This window comes from Camelus ferus, chromosome 7 (genome assembly GCF_009834535.1).
Source record: "Camelus ferus isolate YT-003-E chromosome 7, BCGSAC_Cfer_1.0, whole genome shotgun sequence".
Classification (NCBI taxonomy): Eukaryota; Metazoa; Chordata; class Mammalia; order Artiodactyla; family Camelidae; genus Camelus; species Camelus ferus.
The window spans coordinates 6,437,754-6,457,015 of NC_045702.1; the positions used below are offsets into that span (position 1 = coordinate 6,437,754).

Consider the following 19,262-nt stretch of genomic DNA (forward strand, 5'->3'; position numbering starts at 1 on the left):
CCTCAACGGTCCGCTAACGACACGTGTTCTTTCTGCCCAGTTGGGGTGCCCGGAGCCCCGCCCACCTCGCGTTCCCCAGGCCCCGCCTCGCCCGCCGACCAATCGCGCCCCGAGGCGTACTACGACCCCGCCCCTCCGGCCCTGGCCCGCCGCCTTTGTTCTCCCCCGCTCCTTCTCTCAGCCTGTGCGCTCCCGGCAAACCGAGTGGCAGCTGCTGATTGGAGGCCGCGGCGCAGCCAATCAGAAGAGGGCACCTCACGTTAGCTCTCCGAGCTTTAAACGCGGCAGCGGCGGGGCTCGCGGAGGAGGTCGGGGAGGAGGGTCCGCGCGGAGGGCGGTACCGCGGGGCTCGGACGCGCACCCAGGCGCACGCGGCCCGCGATCCCGGTCGCGCTGGGATTGGCCGGCCCGCGGCTTCTCCCGCCCCCAGTCACTTGCCGGCGAGGTCTTCCGGGGGGTTTCTTTCCTCCCCTCTCGTTTCGCTTCGCGAGACCAGAGCCGGAGGTCCGGGAGCGCCCAGCGGCCCCCGGCGAGAGGAGGCCGCACTCCGCGTCTCCGCGATGAGGCCCCGGAAAGCCTGCCTGCTTCTCCTGCTCCTGGCCCTGGCGCAGCTACTGGCCGTGTCGGGCGCCGGGGGCCCGGACGAAGGTGAGCGGCCGGCGGAGGGCCGGGCCTGTGGACCAGACGGCGCGGCTCTGGGGCACCGGGGGTGGGTGCGACGCGGGGATCCGTGTGCTACGCGCGGAGGTCCTGCTGAACTGACGCCCTGCACCGACTTGCTGGAGTTGAAGGGCGGTAGCAGGGAGCAGGATCGCTTGGGAGACCCCGGGAGAGGAGGGCGGCGGAGAGGCCGCGGCTGCCACCAGACTTGGACCCATAGAGGGTCCTTCTTTGCAAACTGGCTCCCTTGTCCTGATTCTGCTCAGATTTTCCTCGGGTCCAGGCTGCCTGCCCGCTCCTGGGAAAGGGAGCTTGGGAACTGGTTAAACATTGAAGGCTAACACGCCCAGGGAGCGTGAAGGGAGAGGGGCCGCTGTTTTCAGAACAGACTTTAGAGAAGGACCGAGGGCGTGAAGATCCAAGTGAGAGCTCTTGGGACAGCCGCGAGCAGCAAGCATTTTACGTCTTAAAAATGAAGTTCGTAGGTTTGAAAATAAATAACTCAAGGGTTCTGGTTTGAGGGAGAAAGGGGTGGCTTGCTTTGCATCTTTTAGAAACCAGAGGTAGCATTCCTTCTGGGGGCATTTATTCAGCACCTACTGTATGTGCCAGTCACTGCACAGGGTTTTGGGAGGTAAGGATGAGTGTGGCCCCTGGCCATAAAGCCTCTCTCAGAGAGGAACATTAGACAGCTGGTAGTCATCGCTCCTGCATTTTTCTTTGCAGTCAGCTAGCTAAAAACAAATGGTGTAAGAGAACTTTGAAAATTAAAAGATGTAGTCGAGAAAAGAATGCTCTTCCTACAGAAAGGAGCATCTCATTACTGGTCTTACCCTTCTTCCTCTCTGCCTTTCTCCAGATGGCTAGATTTTGTGTGTGTGTGTGTGTGTGTGTGTGTGTGTGTGGTATTGAGTATGTTCCAATATAAATAACCCCCCTTTTCTAATATTAGTTTGCAGAGGAAGTGTGAACTTTATACTCTTTCAGATTGAGTAACTTTTTATGCAAGTCACTGATTCAGGAGTCTTTACCACATAGAAAAGGTAGTTAGAAGCCAGCACTGGGTGAAAAGAACCCCTGCCAACAGGAACTAGCATTTGTCATCTACAAGTGTGTCAGGACCTTTATCCAAGTCACCTGGTGCTGATTTAAATACAGAGTCCCAAAAATATACCCAAGCAGAATGCAGGGGTGCGCCCTCGAATCTGCGTTTTAAACACAGGCTTCTTTGATTTGTAGGCAGAATAAACTTTGGGAGGTACATTTAAGTTTGAGGACCAGTGGGGGTGGAGGGTAGTTTTTGGAATGTTGGATTGTAGCCAAAAAGCAGATAGCTTTGTCTTGCTTCTGATCCAGTGATTCTGTTATGCGGGAACTCTTAAGAGGCCTGGAAGGGTGGCAAACATGGTTGGACAGCAAGGGGGCAATTTGTCACTTGGGTCACAGGTCACTAATGCGGTTGCCTCTGGGGTGAGCCCAGGAATCTCTAGGGTCGGGTGGACTGGGCTTCTAGTCGTTTCCCGCCTCTGGCCCTTCACTGTCAGCTTCTGTAACAGGTAACTCGTCCTGTGGGTTTATTTGGGGGCAACACTTCCCTGTACCCCAGATGCTCCCTGTCTTTAGGGTTTCCCTCCTCTTTTTTGCCTCTCTTCCACTTTAGATTCAAAGAGCACGGTGGTGTCTGGGCCCCTCAATACCACTCAAAAGAATGTTTACTAAGTAGAACTTAAGCTCTGACGGCCTAAGCCTCAGGCTGCGGGGCTTCCCGTGTCTGATTAGAAGCCACTTGTTCTCCTCCCATCTTTCCAGCTAAGAGTAAAGGAAAATATTTTGATGCTGGGGTGTTGCCTGCTTTTATTTGGAATTGGTTTAGGTTTAAAAGTGGAAAGTCACTTGGGTGTAGCGCTGAGGAACTGTTCAACTGCCCCTCTCTTTTAATTTCGGGAAGTAATTATCTAATGAATCCTTGGAGAACGTAGGACACCCTAGGAAGAAAATCTGATGCGACGATCTGGCATAGCAGTTGAGTGATCAGGACCCTCCACAGAGTAGCTTTGTGGTCCGTGAGCAGATGAGTGAAGCTCTCTGGTCTTCATCTGGGAAATGCAGGTAATGTTTCCCTTGGGGTGATGCCGCTTCTAAGTGCTCAGCACAGTGCCTGGCACATCAGAAGTATCAGCTCAGCGACTTTGGAGCTGATAACAGAGTTCTCTTTTTCTGTTCGTACTGACCTAATGGTATTGTTTATCCAACTTTTCTGGGCACTTCTCTGGTGTGGATTGGAGGAGTGACCAGCTGAGGTGGTGGATGCAGCTACCCTGGAAGGAGCTGCCTGCGTCCAGGCAGGGCAGTATCTGGTGTTGTGGTCAGGTGCACTGGTGGCAGTGGACGGGGACTACAGGGACCTGATTAGAGGGAGTTCCCACATTTTGGGAGTGGACCTGCTGGGTGGGCTAAGCAGTCTGGAGCTGATACAAGAGGCTTCGTTAACTGAATGCTGAGGAGGACGGCCCCCTTCCAGAAGGTGCTGGAAAGCTTTGGGTATATTTCTGGTCTCTAATGTCCAACTTTAAAAGTGGAGCCCAGTGAAAAGCAGTCTCCCCATTAAAATGTGAGACGTTTTCCTTGTCGGGATGTGTGGGGTCTTAGTCGATGAGAATATAGAGCTGACACCTCTCACATTGCAAGGGCATGAATCCTGGGGGGTGTCTGCGACCGGGGAGGAGTGGAAAGTGGGGGCTGTACCTTCACACAATTGACATCCTTAATTTTATGTAGGGAATGTTGTGTCATTTTGTTTATCCTTAAAAATATAAAAGGAAAATCAGTTTTTTTAAAAGTATCAAGAAATGGGAGCCCTGTTAGGAACCCTGTCCTGTGATAACTCACAGGCACCCATTTAACCCCGCGAGCCCCATCACCGGGAGTGCGCACTGACCGTGTCAGGCTGAGCGTAGGCAGGAAAGCATCTTTGCTTCTACACCTTATCCCCGGGCACTGAGCAGATCGCCGAGCTCCGAGCTGTGTTTCCAGCTTGGAGAGAGAACTAAGTTCCCCCAAGTTTTCTGTCCAGCCTGCCTCCAATCTTTCCATTTGCCTGCAAGTAAACCTGATTCTCGGACTGAGCTGGGCAGGCTGGCGGTGAGGGGACGTGCTGCCCAGGGCCCCGCCTCACTGCCTGCAGCAGCCCTTCGGGCCTGGCCCTGTGAGCTCCCAGACCTGGGGCAAGGCGTGTGGTGCCTCCTAGGCCCTTGACTGGGGCAGAGAACCTGCAGAACAGCCCTGCATCGAGCCCCCAGGTTTGCAGTCCCAACAAGGGTCATTTTGGGTGGGACTTTGACGTGAGGGGTGGTCAGTCTCGCCTTTTGGAAAGCCACTGACTCAGGTCCCACGGGGCCTCATAGTCAATCCCTGTGTGCCCTGCAGGGTGTTGTAGGTGATATTTCCAGAAGTACCAGGAGCCCCAAGCCAGTGGATGTTCAAGTCAGAAGTTCTCAAGATTCTTGAGGACCTGGGTGCATGGTGTCAGCTGCTGGTCTCCAGCGGGAGGGGATTCAGGCTGATGCGAGTGTAAAGAAACCAGCTCAGGCCTCCAGCCCAAGAGGTGGAGATGGGGTTGGACCCAGACTTCTTCCCCTCGGTCCTGCCCCCTCCACGTCCAGGGAGCCTGGTTCTCATCACTTTCTACAGCCTCTTAGTGCCTCCTGATGACAGTGCTGGGGGCCTGGGCCTTCTGCAGGCCTGTCCACCCCACGGGGCCTCTGCTGGGGAAGAAGCGGGGTGGTGCACTGGCTGGGGAGGTGGGGATGTTGAGCCTGCAGGGAGAGGGTGGGGAAGGAACTTGCCCCCCAAAACAGAGGTATCTGCTTGGTTTGTGCTTCTTAAATTGGTGAGTTTTCCTTTGGGATTTTAGAAATGTTTCCCCTACCCCACCATGGAGGAACCTACACCTTAAGCTGTAGAGGATAATGTGAAAGGAAAAAACAGCGTGATGTTTGAAGGGACAGTGTTGACGAGGGTGGGGCTCAGTGTGGCAGAGTAGGTTTGGGGTTTGCTTTTTGTAATCAGTGTGCCAGTTGGTAGGTTTTACAATAATGAGCAAAGCCACCACCCAGACAAGTTCCCGGCTTGTCTGAGCAGTTGCAGAGCCAGCGCTGGATGAGTTCTGGGCAAGGCTGAGATTGGGTGAGTCTCAGGGCTTCCAGGGTCCCCAGGGCAGGTTTTCAAGCCCTGACTTCAGCCTCAGCCCCACACTTGGTGTTGGTTTCTCTCCTGGGAATCATCTCTGAAAATAAGTAATTGGCCCCTTGAAACATTCTGCCTTCAGCGTTGATGGAGTCGCACTTGGTGCACTTCTGTTTGCTGGGCGGGGGTGAGGGGGTGATAACTGGAGAAACTGGGTAACAGGAACTGCCGTCCCAGGATTTCCTGTATCTGTAGTTTAGCAAAAAATTAAGATGAAACTAAATAAGATACACTCATCTTGCGTTCTTGGGCGAGAACTTTGCTTCCAGGCAGGGTATCCGACAAAGATGTAATTTGTATATTTTTGATGTCTGTTGACTTGTAAATCCTAAAATTTCTCCAGGGTAATTTGCACCCTGGAGATTACGTGGGCTGACTTTATAAATAAAATACAATCCCTCCTCCTCCCGTCACACTTTGGCCTTCTGCTGGACGATTGTAACACCCATGGGGCTATTTTTTTATGACTATGAAGAAAAATGCCACCCCTTTCAGAAGCAAAATAGTATGCCATCCTCCATGGTGAAGAGTTGAGAACCAGTATTCGTTTCCTGTTTGTACTGTTTTGGGGACCAGGCGGTCATTCATCCAGGGGGCACTGGATGAGGGAAGCATAGAGGGTGAGGAAGAGGAGGCGTGTCCTGGAAGGTTAGCCTTGCCCTTGGGCACAGACGCAGGGGAGCCACGAAGTGAGATGCCCAGATGCCCAGAACGCAAGTGTGGATTTGGGCAAGGAGCCTGGCCCACAGGGTGTTGCCGAGGAGGGACCAGATCTCAGCATGGGGAGCAGGGAGGGAGGGCCTGGCATTGGAGTTGTCTGTGCCCGGGCAGCAGGCATGCAGAGCAAGGTTGGGGGAGAGCTTCATCTGGAGGGGGAGCTGGGCCTGCCTGCCAGTCCTGCTGCTGCGTTTAGATTTTAAATTCTAGACCTGTAATTTTTCAGATATCTTTTAACCGTGACCTCCCTTTAAATACAATCTTAAGGGGCCACCAAATACACAAACTTAGAGCAGAATTCCTGGGGTTGGGGAGGCCTGAGATCATCTCTTCTCGTGGTGGCCCCCAGGGACCACTCAGGAATCTTGACCGTTTTGAGGGGTTTGGGTTCTAGGAAAATTTTTAAGGAGACGGGTCACGAGTTGCCTAACTAGTCTGGGTGTTTTCCACTCAGATTCTTCTAATAAAGAAGATGCCATTGAGGAGGAAGAGGAGGAGGAGGAGGAGGAAGATGAAGACGAGGAGGACGATGACTTGGAAGTTAAGGAAGAAGGTGGTGTCTTGATCCTCACTGATGCAAACTTCGACAACTTTGTGGCTGACAAAGACACGGTGCTGCTGGAGTTCTATGCTCCATGGTGAGGACCCACGTTGCACGTCCGTCAACTAATGGACCAGGGGTTCCTCTGTGTCACAGGCTTGACCCCTTCAGGTCACCCAGACCCCGCAGGGTGGGAGTGTCCAGGTGCAGGAACTCAGGCCCTGGTTCAGGGACGCCAGGAGCTCAGCGTTCTGCCAGTTTGCATCGAGCATCCAATGAACCCGCCCTCAGGGACCACAGCCCCTGCTCCTTTCAGAGTCGAGTGGTTGAAATTGTGAATATGTCCTCTGATAGTTACAGCTGGGGGTGGTTAATGAGCTGGGGTGACAAAGACCTGAGTGGGTGACAGACACATGCATCCCTTATTACAGATTCTGCCCCCTACCCGCTCCTGCCCAGTGCAGACTTGGCCCGTGGGGTGGGGGGGTCTCTAATAAGGAAAGGCTCAGGCCCTGGGGACCAGCTCTTTCCCATCTTGACCATCGCAGTGCAGGTGATGGTGTGGTGGTCCACACCCACCTATCTTCTGCTGCTGCTTCCATCTCATCATCCCATATCCTCTTTCCCTTCCTCTCGCCCTCCTGGTTTGCTTTGGAGACAAAATAGTCAAGATAAACTGTCCAGTGCCTGATGGTCAGGCATAGTCTAAGATGCTTTATATAAAATATCTAAACAGTCCTTTGAACAGGCCTGTGAGGTCACACTGTTCCTGGTCAGCAGTTCTCAAACATTTTGGTCGCAGGACCCCTTAACACTTAAAAATTGAGGACCCGAAATATCTTGTTACGTGGATCATGTTTGTCAGTAGCTACCATATTAGACATTAAAACTGAGAAATAGAAAAAAATTCACCTTTAAATAACAGTAACCCCCTTACATGTCAGCGTTAGAATGCTGACATCATCGTTAGTCATGCAGCCTCTGGAAAACCCCACTTCTGCGAGAAGGCGTGGGAGAGACCGCATCTTTCAGGAAGAGTTTTCTCCTCACGCTGGGGTGTAGAGATGTTAAAAGTCTGTGCTCACAGCAGAGCTGGGATTCTAACCTGGATCTGTTTGACTTCCAGCTGCCTGGGCCTCTCATGTGGTGTCTCTCTTCTTAACTGCAGACCTTTCTGGTCCTCATGCCCCAGTTTTTGTGCGCATGGCTGGATTTAGGTCTCCGTGAGTACAGTTAACCTCCTTCCCTAAATCTAATTCTTAGGTGCGGACATTGCAAGCAGTTTGCACCAGAATATGAAAAAATCGCCACTACCTTGAAGGAGAGCGACCCCCCCATCCCTGTCGCGAAGATCGACGCCACCTCGGAGTCGGCACTGGCCAGCAGGTTTGACGTGAGCGGCTACCCCACCATCAAGATCCTGAAGAAGGGGCAGGCTGTCGACTACGAGGGCTCCAGGACCCAGGAAGGTGAGCGGTACCCGGGCTGCTGGAGGAGGCAGGGGGAGGGGGCTTGGATAATGGAAACCAAGACAAGCTGAGTGGATTGGGAGTGATCCCTGCTGGAATGTTCAAGGTACCCTGGAGCAAAATAGACTTGTCCTTGGAAGGGAGGGGCTGTCTTCTTCCATTGAGGACCGTGAAACCCAAGATCTGGAGTCAGACTGTGAAATGACAGACAAGGCCACAGGTCTTCGTGGCTTTCAGAGTGGTGCTTCTGGGTGTTGGGCTTGTGTCAGGCTTACAGCGGGTTGAGGGGGTGGGTTGTAGGACAGATGGCTGAGCCCCACCCTGGAGCTTCCGAGTCAGTCAGTTTCAGGCCCAGCTCAATAATCTGCCTTTCCTGTGAGTGCCAAGAGCTCACTGGGCTGTGGGTCCAGAGCCCCACGTTGGAACCCCTGGTGTGGGGAGCCAGACAGTGTTTCTAAAACCAGACCTGGTGGATCCCTGCCAGGCTCATGTTTCGTACCAAATAAGTTTCATTAAATGAGTGAACAAATAAAATTGTGATGTCCTTTAGCATATCTCTTAATCTCATATACATACACACACAAAATTGCTTTCTGCTGCATTTTCCATTCCTGGGATGGCATAGTGGGAATAGCACTGAGTTGGTTTGGGGTCTTTATTGTCATCATATGCAGGTGCCTCCACGCTGGGCCTCGGGCTCCTCATCACGGAGCAGGAGGTCACGTGGACTTGGTGTCACGGTTCCCTGCGAGTTGGTGTGAGTCTGTCTTGTGATCCTCTGAGCGCTGGAGCCCCACGTAGGGTGCACAGAGAGAACACGATCACTCGGGTTATACTTATCTTCATGTTGTATCTGTCTGTGTTGACTAGATAATGTGTTTGCGGGGTTCACAATTCAAAGAGGATAATGAAGAGTCTTGACCCTGACCCTGACCCTGACCCTGGTTATCCAGCTCCCCTCCAGGAAGGTGGCTAGTATAAGAGATTTCTCCTGTGTGCTGCAGATACGTGGTACACATCAAAGCAAATGTGTCTCTGTGTGTAATTTTTACACAGTTGTTAACGTATCTTGAACACCATTTGCACCTTCGTGTTTTTACTTAACATGTACGTCGTAGCCGTCACAATACTTGATGTGCAGTCAGGCTGAAAGTGGTGTACTTTGTTGTTTAAAGTAAACAGGCTTGTATATTTGGAAGTCTGCACTGGACATTTGACAGCTAGGGATGTGGCCCAGGTTGGAATCTTGAGAGCAGCGTTTGCCAAAGCGGGCTCCCCAGGCACATCCCTGCCAGTGCGTCTTAGTAAGCCGGCCTCACCTACACCGACTGCCCCAGGGCTTGGCTGTGCCTGCCGGAGGTGCTGTCTGTCCCCACTGCGGTCATGCTCTGCTAACGTGGTTCTTTACGTGACTCTACAGCCAAAAAGAAAAAGTTTGCAGCCACTGCTCCTAAGGACCACTTGGAAAGTGCTTTGTGAGGATACATTCAGTGTCCTACCCCCGGCATTGAATCCGTCTCTGGGGAACCGGGCCTTTTCATAGCAGCTTCCCGGTGATGCTGGTGCAGCCAGAGCAGCATTCTCCTCTTTTTGTTTTTCTCCAGTTTTGCCTACATCTTATGATGCACATAATATGCTAGTGCCAGATGTGCAAGGCTAAATATGTGTATCTTTGTACGAGTTAAGAGGATGCCCCCCAAACCGTATTAATAGGCACGTGTGGTCAGACATCAGGGATGGCTTCTTGCAGTTTGCTTGCAGTGAGAACTCCGGTCTGGTAGACACAGAAGCCTCATTTGTCAGGTTGGGCTTGGACTGTCACGAGCTGTCTGCAGGTGGTGCTTGTGGCAGTGGAAATGTGACAGGTGTTACTGGAAACAGTGGCCCTTCTGACTCTTAACTGTGGCCTCAGAACCGCAGAGCAGCCCTGCTTGTAGATGCGATTGGATTTCAGGAAATCAAACATGTCCTGTTCTGTGGTCCCACTTGCTCTGTTTGCCCTCCCCTCCTGCCTGTGGAGCGAGGTGAAGCACCGCCGGCCTGGTGCCTGCACGTGCTCAGTCTTACTTGGTTTCTTCTAGAAATTGTTGCCAAAGTCAAAGAGATCTCCCAGCCCAACTGGACACCTCCACCCGAAGCCACGCTTGTGCTAACCAAAGATAACTTCGACGAGGTGGTGAATGATGCAGACATCATTCTGGTGGAGTTCTATGCCCCATGGTGAGTAAAGTGGTGTCGATCTCTTGTTATTCGGATACTGATCAGGCCTTTCCTGTATCCGGTACAGGCACTGGGCAGGGGTGGCGGAGACAGACTCCCACACACGAGGCAGAGGTAGCTGTAGAGCAGTCAGATGCAAAGTCCCCACTGTGCACAGAGGGCGAAGAGGAGTGCCTGAGTGCTCTGGGGAGGGGTGGTTTTTACAGTCTTTTCCTGGAGGTAGGATGAGGCTGAAACAGAGGCCTGGGGTGAGGGGGAGAGCCAGGAGCCCGCAGGGAAGTGTGAGCCCATGTGAGCCACCTAACGGGGCCACCCGGTGATCTGGGGCCCCTCAGACCTGGAGGACACAGCTGGGCACCAGGCCCTGCCTGCTGAGTCTGCTCATCTCCACACTTGCCCTGCCCATGCCAGGGACGTGCTCAGCCAGTGATCCCCGGGAAACATGTCCCTGGGACAGCACTGTGACATTCGTGGCTCTAAGCAGTGGGAAGGTGACACTCCTTTGGTCCCCATAGTGAGGAGGGGTGGCAGCTGGTGCCTGCCCCAGGCTTTGTCACCTGAGCCTCCCTGCCTTCCTTCTGAGGTGTTTGAACCTTGGTTTTCTCCATCTTTGGCTCTGCTCTTCTGGGATGAGTCTCGGAGGATGACCCTCCACCTTGCTTTACACTTGCGACCCATTCCCTCTGCCGTTCTGCCAGATCCTCGCGGTCTCCACAGCTTTCCCGCCTTCTGTCCCCTCCCCTCACTCGCCCTTCATGGTTTTGTGTCCACTGCCTGCCCATCCCTCTGGTCCCGGCTCAGCCCTCAGGTCCTGTGTTAAGCCAACCCAGATTTGTGTCCTTACCTGCCCCTACTCTCCCACACCTCACCCCATGTCACTGTTACACCCCATCCGCCCGTGGCTCGTGTGTGTGTGTGTGTGTGTGTGTTTACACATCCCCGCGTGTGAAGGCCCCAGGGGGAAGTGATGTCGTCCTGGCCCCTCAGGAGGGGCCCGGGCAGCGCTCACAGGGGTGGGGGGCCACTCTGAGACTGGCTGGATCTCTCCATGTCCCTCGAGGATGCAGCTGGGTTTCTGCACTTCATTAGCTAGGGGGCTGCATTTGCATGGGAACAGGCCACCGACGAAGCTGCTTCTGCCTGCAGGTGTGGACACTGCAAGAAACTGGCCCCCGAGTACGAGAAGGCCGCCAAGGAGCTGAGCAAGCGCTCTCCCCCCATCCCCCTGGCAAAGGTCGACGCCACCGCGGAAACAGACCTGGCCAAGAGGTTCGATGTCTCCGGCTACCCTACCCTGAAAATCTTCCGCAAGGGAAGGCCCTTTGATTACAACGGCCCACGGGAGAAATACGGTACTGCTGCTTCCTTCTGCCTCGGCGGGGATGGAAGCTCCCGGCGCTGGTGTGTGCTGGCAGAGCTGTGGGGAGAGTGCCTGGGGGCCCCGAGCCCCTCCTCAGGCGTGTGCTCTGCTCCCAGGCATCGTCGACTACATGATCGAGCAGTCTGGGCCGCCCTCCAAACAGATCCTGGCCCTGAAGCAGGTTCAAGAGTTCCTGAAGGATGGAGATGATGTCATCATCATTGGGGTCTTCAAGGCAGAGAGCGACCCAGCCTACCAGCAGTACCAGGATGCTGGTAAGTCATGGCCCTCTAGGCCAGACAAAATGCAGGTGCCCAGGCTGTCTGGGGCTGCCGAGGAGTCTGCTGCTTTTGTATAAAACTCCTGGGCATTGATTTTGGGGATGGCTTGATGGAATTGAGATTGCATATGTGGGAACGGGTTTTCTGGGGTTGGGGTTCGTGCTGGTTCTCTGTGGCCTTTATTACACATGGATGATATGATTTAGCAGGAGGGGGCTGTCCCACCCCCCTCCTGCCCGCGCTGCTGGTCCAGCTGCCTCACTTCGAGTCTGACACTTGGGACTCCGCGTGGCTGATTGGGTTAGGCTCAGGCAGGGGTGAGAGGCTCTGGGCCTGTTGTCTGGACTGTGGGGGAGGAGCCAGACACAGCCCCAGGGATGCAGGGCGAGTGACGGGGAGGCTGGTGGGAGGAAGGGGTCTGTGAGGGTGGGGGGCGGTCGGGAGGGCAGTTCTGTCCCTCCACCCACGGCCCCCTGAGAACAAATACCTGAAGCACCAGGTGGAGACTCACCTGCTCGTGCTTTTTCATCCTCATGCTGGTCTCCGCGCACTGTCGGTGACTCCCTGACGTGCCTGAAATCACACACTTAGCAGGTCGGAAATGATGACTTGAACCTAAGTGTGTCTGATTCCAAAAGCTATGGGCCTGTCCAGGCTGTCCCCGACACGTGCTGTGCCATCTCCTCCGTGTATTCCCGTAACTCAGCTGGGAAGCCACCCTCGGGGCTGGGGTGACGCCTCACCCAGTGCTGGGATCACAGACTCCACTCAGGGTGGGTCTGGGTGGCTCAGTGAGAGCAGAAGGACCGAGGTGGTTCACCTGTGGGGTCTAGGGCAGGGGTGGACAGGCTGGCCCGCAGGCCCAATCGGGTCCCCACCGGGTCTCGTAGGTTCTGTAGGAACAGCACACCGGCTGGTCTGCACGCTGTCCAGCTGCCTTCACGCTTCAGCCCAGAGCTGAGTGGTCGGGATGGTGTGGCGCACAGAGCCGGGTAGTTCCTGTCTGGTCCTTTCCAGAAAAGTCTGCCAGCTCCCATTCTAGGCTATCCTCAGATAGTGGGATTGCATTTGGGAGTTTCACAGGATTTAAATGAAAGAGTATAGAGGGCCGCGGCCTGCACCAGCACCCACCAAGTCGGGGGGGGGGGGGAGAAACTGAAGCCCCGGAGGGGTGCCAGGCTGGAAGCTCGCCCTGTGGATTCAGGAGGCTCTGGCGACGGCCTGTGCATGCGGTTAATTTGCTTCTCAGCATCGGAGACCGTAGGGAACTGTGGTACCTGATAAATTAGCTCTAAGTTTTTCTGTGAAGACTCAGTTTATTTTTAAAATAAATTCCAAGATATTTAGATTTCCAGGTATTACATCTGTACCAAATTTTTAAATCTAAACCCTTTTCAGGTGCTTGAGCCCTGGGTGTTGTCCACACAGAGTTCATGACAGTAATTACACTGTTTTCTGGGCATTTGCTTTGTCTGATGCGGGTAGTGAGTTGAACCTAGATCATTTAAGCAGTTTAGTAAAATGTGTATTATTCTGTTAACTTCTCAGCTAACAACCTGAGAGAAGACTACAAATTCTACCACACTTTCAGCACTGAAATAGCAAAGTTCTTGAAAGTCTCCCCAGGGAAGTTGGTTGTCATGCAGCCTGAGAAGTTCCAATCCAAATATGAGCCCAAGAGCCACGTGATGGACATCCAGGTGGGTGAGGGATGCCAGCCCCTGGGCGTCCGATCGACAGGAAGGTCCTGGTCCAGCTGCTGCGGGGTGGGGCGTGGTGGGGTGGGGAGGTTGGAGACGTGGAGATTTCCCCCCACCATAGGGTCTGGAGTGCCTTTCCCCTGCCCCTCTGCCCTACCAGTAAAGGCACAGGTCCCTGGGAGGCTCGGGACGGGAGCTCAGCTGGCAGGTTGGGGTTTATGGGAGAGAGTGAAGGGGCATCTCACATACCTGGTGGGTCATGGGGCCAAGGGTCCCGTAGAGCCCCACTTGCTTTTGCCAGAAGGATTGCCCCACTCTTCATACCTCCTGGAGGGCCAGTACCAGCCTGTCTTAAGCTCCGCCCACCGTGGGAATGGCAGGCGTAGCTGGTGTGGCTCTTGGCCAGGACGTGCCACTGGGTCTGAGCTGAGCCTCATTTGCTGGCAGGCGGCTATGAAGTGCTGTCAGGCCTGTCTCTGTTCTCTGGGTGAAGCTGTGGAGCGTGGTGTGTGGACTTGGCTTTTTATTCCGCTACATCCCCCAACTCCTTGTCATCCTAAGGAGTGTGATGCACTCATCTCTAGAGAGTTGGATGAAGTTCCCGGGCCAGGGTGAGCCTGGATCCAGTTCCATGTTCCAAGTGTCTCCTAGAGGCCCTGTGCTTCACTGAGTAGATCTTCAGACTTGGGAGGAAGCTTACATCTTGAATACAGAGATTTTATTTGATAGAAAGAGACTGGGATGCAGAGAGGTGAGCAGACACACTGGGGGTCCCACAGGCAGTTAGGAGCAAGTGAAGAGAGAAATGCACGTGTGCTCCGTCCCGGGCCAGGACATGTGCTGGTGGTCTCACCTCACCGCCTCCCTTCTAGCTTCTCTTTAGCATCCAGAGGTACTGACCCTGGGTCCAAAGAGGAGCCCTGATGAGCTTGGGGTGTGCAGACCACAGGAATCAAGCACAGTGCTGTGTGGTGTGCGTGAAGGGGTCCTTGACCCCAAAAGGTGGAGATCCACACAGTCCAGCCTATTAAACATATCGCTGCCACTTTGCTCTTTCTTTTGCCTGATCAGATGTTTTTAACATTTTAAACAGAGTGGTATTTTTATACCATCTTTGTTCTAAGAAGTGTTTCAGGCTGCTATGTAAAAACTCATGCAACATGATACAATGCAGTTTTTTAAAAAGTGGGTTTAGAAATTAGGACAAAGGAAAGACAAGGGCAGGAGACACAAGATGAAGCCAGGCGTGGAATCAGCCCAGGCAGCATTGCTGTGAGAAGATAAGCAGTCTGCCTGGGATGTGAGTGAGGCGGGCTCTGGCCTGTTCAGACTCAGGCCCATGGGTGGAAGCGCTCAGCTACAGAGCACATCTGTCTGGGGTCACTCAGTTTTACTCTTGAGTTCACCTTTGGGGTGATGTTGGGTCCAGGGGCTGTCCTGACTAAAGACCCCACGGCCTTGGCTGCCCTCGGTGCCTGGTCCCTGCCTTGTTCCTGCTGCCTCCTCCCACCTGGCCAGTCCTGCCCGTTTTCAGTGCCACCTGGGGCCACTTCCCTGACCATCCATCCCAGTGGAATTCAGTCTCTAGGGGAAGAGTCCTGGTCACCCACCACGTCCTGTTGGGCAGGCAGCTGCTTAGTCTCGCTGCGCCTCGGTCTCCTCATCCAGAGTGCGGTGGCACTGCCACCCTCGTGTGGTTCTGAGGTCGGTGTCTGGGGCCGCCTCCCCAGCTACACAGCTGTGTCTGGCCCCACGCTCTTCCCAAGACCACCCTGTGCTCTGGTGTAGCAGGTGGTCAGGGACGCGGTTTCTCCAGGCAGAGCTGTGAGCCCAGGTGGCCACTTCCCTACATCTCTCTGCTCTGTGTTCCTTCCCTGAGTAGTGTCCCTGATGGGCCACTGTGAGGATCAGACCAGGGGCAGGTGGGATGCTGTGTGCAGTTCAGCCCAGGCTCACAGCCACTGTCACCTGAGAGCTAGGCCTTCCTCCAGCAGTTTCCAACTGACCTGGACAGGGACCCCTGACCCAAAGGAGAGGGCACAGGGCATCTGCGATGGCCTGAGAGACCAGCTTAGGGTTCTCTGGAGGAGGGGGGTGCTCCCCTGAATTATTGGGCGTGCTTGAGTGGGACGAGTCCGGGATGTCTTCCCCCATGCCTGTCCCGCTGACAGGGACCAACCGCTGCTCCTCAACCGCCCCCCTTTTGCAGGACTCCACGGAGGGGTCAGCCATCAAGGAGCACGTGTTGAAGCACACCCTGCCCCTGGTCGGCCACCGCAAGGCCTCCAACGACGCCAAGCGCTACTCGCGGCGCCCCCTGGTGGTCGTCTACTACGGCGTCGACTTCAGCTTCGATTACCGCGCAGGTGAGGACCAGGAGACCGGGACCCGGTGGGTGGGCCTGCGTGTTGTTTATGGCTTCAGGGTTCAGGTCCTTCCTGCTGTGTAGCCACCCCCTTTCTATCCTGCTTTAGCAGAAGGGGTCTTAGAGATACAAGGACGATTGGAAGAGACTAGCCCCCAACACGCCCACCTCCCCACCCCCACCTCCAGGCGGGCAGGGACTTCAAAGCAGGCTTTTGGGGAAATGCTTTTCTCCTCCGCCCGAGGCCTGAGCCACGTGCGTCAGAGGGCCTGGGTGGTGGCACCTGGATCCTCCCCTCCGCGGCTCAGCTCGTGGCCCACGATCCTGTTTCAGCCACTCAGTTTTGGCGGAACAAGGTCCTGGAGGTGGCCAAGGACTTCCCTGAGTACACCTTTGCTGTGGCCGACGAGGACGACTTCGCCACAGAGGTCAAGGACCTGGGGCTCAGCGAGAGCGGGGAGGACGTCAACGCTGCCATACTGGACGAGGGCGGCCGCAGATTCGCCATGGAGCCCGACGACTTCGATGCTGACGCCCTCCGTGACTTCGTCATCGCCTTTAAGAAGGGTGAGCCCCTCCACCCCCCCAACAGAGCCGGCTGGCCAGGAGACCCCAAATTCCCAGCCGCTGTTCTCCCAAGCCTGGCCCAGGGTTTACTCCTGGGCCCAAAGGAAGGGAGGATGGAGACAGAGAACCCCCATTCTTTTGCTTTCTCTCTCTCTTTTTTTATAATAGGGAAAAAGGCAGGTGTTCTGGAGATCTCAACTTACCTTAAAAATATTTAAAGTACGACAGGCATCAGTTTTGTATGTGGAAAACTTGATTTGGCATGAAGCAGAATGCCTTTCTGATCCAGTTGAGCACGTGGTCCCAGGTCACATGCGTGCTGGCGGCTCGTTAGCAGGCCTGCTTGTCCCATCTCTGCTCCATCTGGGTCCCCACCGTGGCCTCTGGCCTCAGCACCTGCTCTCCTCTGCTCTACACCAGCAACATTTCTTTTGTGATGGCCTCATTGATAGGATCCAGTGGCCGCTAGGCCTGGGGGGCTGGGGGCCGGGGGCCCCTGCATTGCACCCTCTCTGGCCTTTGCAGGGCCTGGGAAAGTAGAAGAAGCCAAAGAGATAGGGGTTGGCTTTTGGAGAAAAGACCCTGCCTGGCCCTGGCAGTGTCTGACTTGCCCTGTCCTCCTGCACATCAGGCCAACCCCTCTGCTGGGTCCAGCCGGAGCCACCAGTCTCAGGCCTCTCAGCTTCACACCCCTCCTCTTGCTTGCTTTCCTCGGCAGGAAAACTGAAGCCAGTTGTCAAATCCCAGCCAGTGCCCAAGAACAACAAGGGGCCAGTCAAGGTCGTGGTGGGGAAGACCTTTGACTCCATCGTGATGGACCCCAAGAAGGACGTCCTGATTGAGTTCTATGCACCCTGGTGCGGGCACTGCAAGCAGCTGGAGCCTGTGTACACCGCCCTGGGCAAGAAGTACAAGGGCCACAAGAACCTGGTCATCGCCAAGATGGACGCCACAGCCAACGACATCACCAACGACCGCTACAAAGTCGAGGGCTTCCCCACCATCTACTTCGCCCCCAGTGGGGACAAAAAGAACCCAATTAAATTTGAGGATGGTGACAGAGATCTGGAGCACTTGAGCAAGTTTATAGAAGAACACGCCACAAAGCTGAGCAGGACCAGGGAAGAACTTTGAAGGCTTTGAGGGACTGCAGAGGGCAAGCGCGGGGGGGACCAGACTCGGCGTAGCTTCCAGCAACCAGCGGCCGGGCCCGAGCCGGCCGCATGCCTGGTGGCTTTGCTCAGTGGCAGTATCTCGAAGTTTTTGTTCATATTTTTTTGTTGTTGTTGTTTTTAAATTTTTTTATACTCTGATATTTCACCTCATGCTCTGAATACTGAATAGATACAAACGACTCAGTAGATTAGTCCAGAATTTTACAGAGGATACATCTATTTTTATCATTATTTGGGGTTTGATTTTTTTAACCTTTCACCTTCTTTAATATATTTCTTCAAAGCAGACAGATTGAATCTCTTCCTTGTGAATTTTTTTTTAATTTAAAATTTAAAAAGCTTTTGCCAAGTCACATTGATTTTTGCCTTTTATTTTATCATTGTCTGAAGAATCATCTGTTGAAGATGGGACTGTTGGCTTTTGTTTCTTCCTGTCGTGGCACAAAGTGAGAACTGTCGCCCTGCCAAGGACGCCGTTTCAGCCCGACCCCAAGCCGCTGCCCAGCCCAGGGAGCCACAGCATCTCTGCAGGGCTGGGTGTCGCTGTGCCTTCTCTCAAACAGAGGACCGCGGGTGGGGGCGATTCCCTGTCCCCCAGACCCTTGGAGCCAGGTTCCGAGGCTCAGCCTTCCATGTCAGGCAAGCCTGCCTCTTCAGATTGCCTTTGCCGAGGAGAGACGACCTGGGGCACAGATGGATGCTTTAGGGTGATAGGAAGGGTAGGGTAGGCTGTTGTGATGGAATAAAGAAATTATTGAAAATGAACCTCCGTCGCTGTGTTAGAGAACATCGTTCCATCCTGGAGCCTCAGCACGTTGGGGATGGAGAGGCCAACCTGGGCCTGGAGGGTGGCTCTCCACCCTGCAGACTGGAGCTTGTCTCACCCGACCCCAAATGTCCTGGGGCAGGACGGCATCCTGGCCCAGTGAGGGGCTGGGCGGGCTCTGCCCTGGGTGGTGTGGGGGTGAGCAGTGGCACATCCCGTCAGGAGTGGGCAGGGACGGAGCACCAGGCCCTGAGCATTTCTCGGGGCTGGGAGTCGGGAAGCTGGCCCAGCCCTCAGGACTTCTGGGGGATTTATGTGATGCGAGCTTCATTCCAGTTCATTCATTCACTAGGATGTGACGTCTCCACTCACCTGCTCCAAATTCCGCTCAGATGGAGGTGACAAGGATGGAAACTGATGAGCTGGGGACAGTTCTTTCTGCAGTGGCTGGTGTGTTTGTTGCAGGGTTGCCTGGGGGTGGGAAGCAGCCCTCACAGCAAGGGGCAGCCCGGGCAGTCCTTCCCAGATGCTCTGCGCTCAGGCTGAGTCCAGCCAAGGTGGACTGGGAATTGTGGGCGGCATCTGGTAAGTTCTCGGACTCTTGAGTGTGGCAGGAGGCCTCTGCGCCCTCGAGGACGTGCTCTTTCACCAGGAGGAGGAGCGGGCTTCTCTCAGGGACTTTGTGTCGGAAGCTCCCGGGAGTAAATGTGCATGTGGGGCTTGCAGGGTTTTTCTTCGATCAGGAGGCACACTGACCCAGCACCTCCTGGGGCTCCCATCCTGGCCAGGGAGGCCTCACACACAGCATATGTGAGGCGGTGAGGGAGAGACCTGGGCTCTAGGAAGGAGTAAGTGAGACCTCATTTGAAGTGAGGTGTCAGAAATCCCTGCTTTCTGAAGTGACATTTGAGCTGAGACCTAAGGATGGGCTGACCTGAACCCAGCAGAGGAAGGAAGGGAGTCCCTTCTCAGTGTAGTCCTGGGACCTGCAGCATTGGCACTACCTGGATGTCTGTTAGAAATGCAGAATCTCAGGCTGGGCCCCAGACCTGCAAAGTCAGAATCTGCATTTGAAGATGATCCCAGGAGACTTACGCACAGTGAATGCAAAGGCCCTGAGGCAGAAGTCAAAATGTATCCATTTCTGAAATACAATCTGGAAACCCCGTTGCCCAGTGGATTGTCTTAACTGGGTA

General features: G+C 54.5%; 1 protein-coding gene across 1 annotated transcript; it reads left to right on the top strand.

The window, feature by feature from the left end:
- Positions 1–298: 298 nt before the first annotated feature.
- On the top strand, positions 299–18,065 carry PDIA4 (protein disulfide isomerase family A member 4). The gene is made up of 10 exons (XM_032483260.1): positions 299–648; positions 6,077–6,260; positions 7,427–7,632; positions 9,714–9,852; positions 10,999–11,204; positions 11,329–11,487; positions 13,042–13,193; positions 15,403–15,559; positions 15,892–16,125; positions 16,844–18,065. The coding sequence occupies exons 1-10, from the start codon at positions 561–563 to the stop codon at positions 17,257–17,259; spliced, it is 1,941 nt and encodes a 646-aa protein (XP_032339151.1). The 5' UTR covers positions 299–560; the 3' UTR covers positions 17,260–18,065.
- The last annotated feature ends 1,197 nt before the right edge of the window (positions 18,066–19,262 follow it).

What these genes read in the sequence shown, in the direction of transcription:
- PDIA4 (XM_032483260.1), top strand. Translation starts at nt 561, where the DNA reads ATGAGGCCCCGGAAAGCCTGCCTGCTTCTCCTGCTCCTGGCCCTGGCG. An exon ending in GGGCTCCAGGACCCAGGAAG is followed by an intron (nt 7,633 to 9,713) that starts GTGAGCGGTACC and finishes GGTTTCTTCTAG; the next exon opens with AAATTGTTGCCAAAGTCAAA. An exon ending in CGTCATCGCCTTTAAGAAGG is followed by an intron (nt 16,126 to 16,843) that starts GTGAGCCCCTCC and finishes TTTCCTCGGCAG; the next exon opens with GAAAACTGAAGCCAGTTGTC.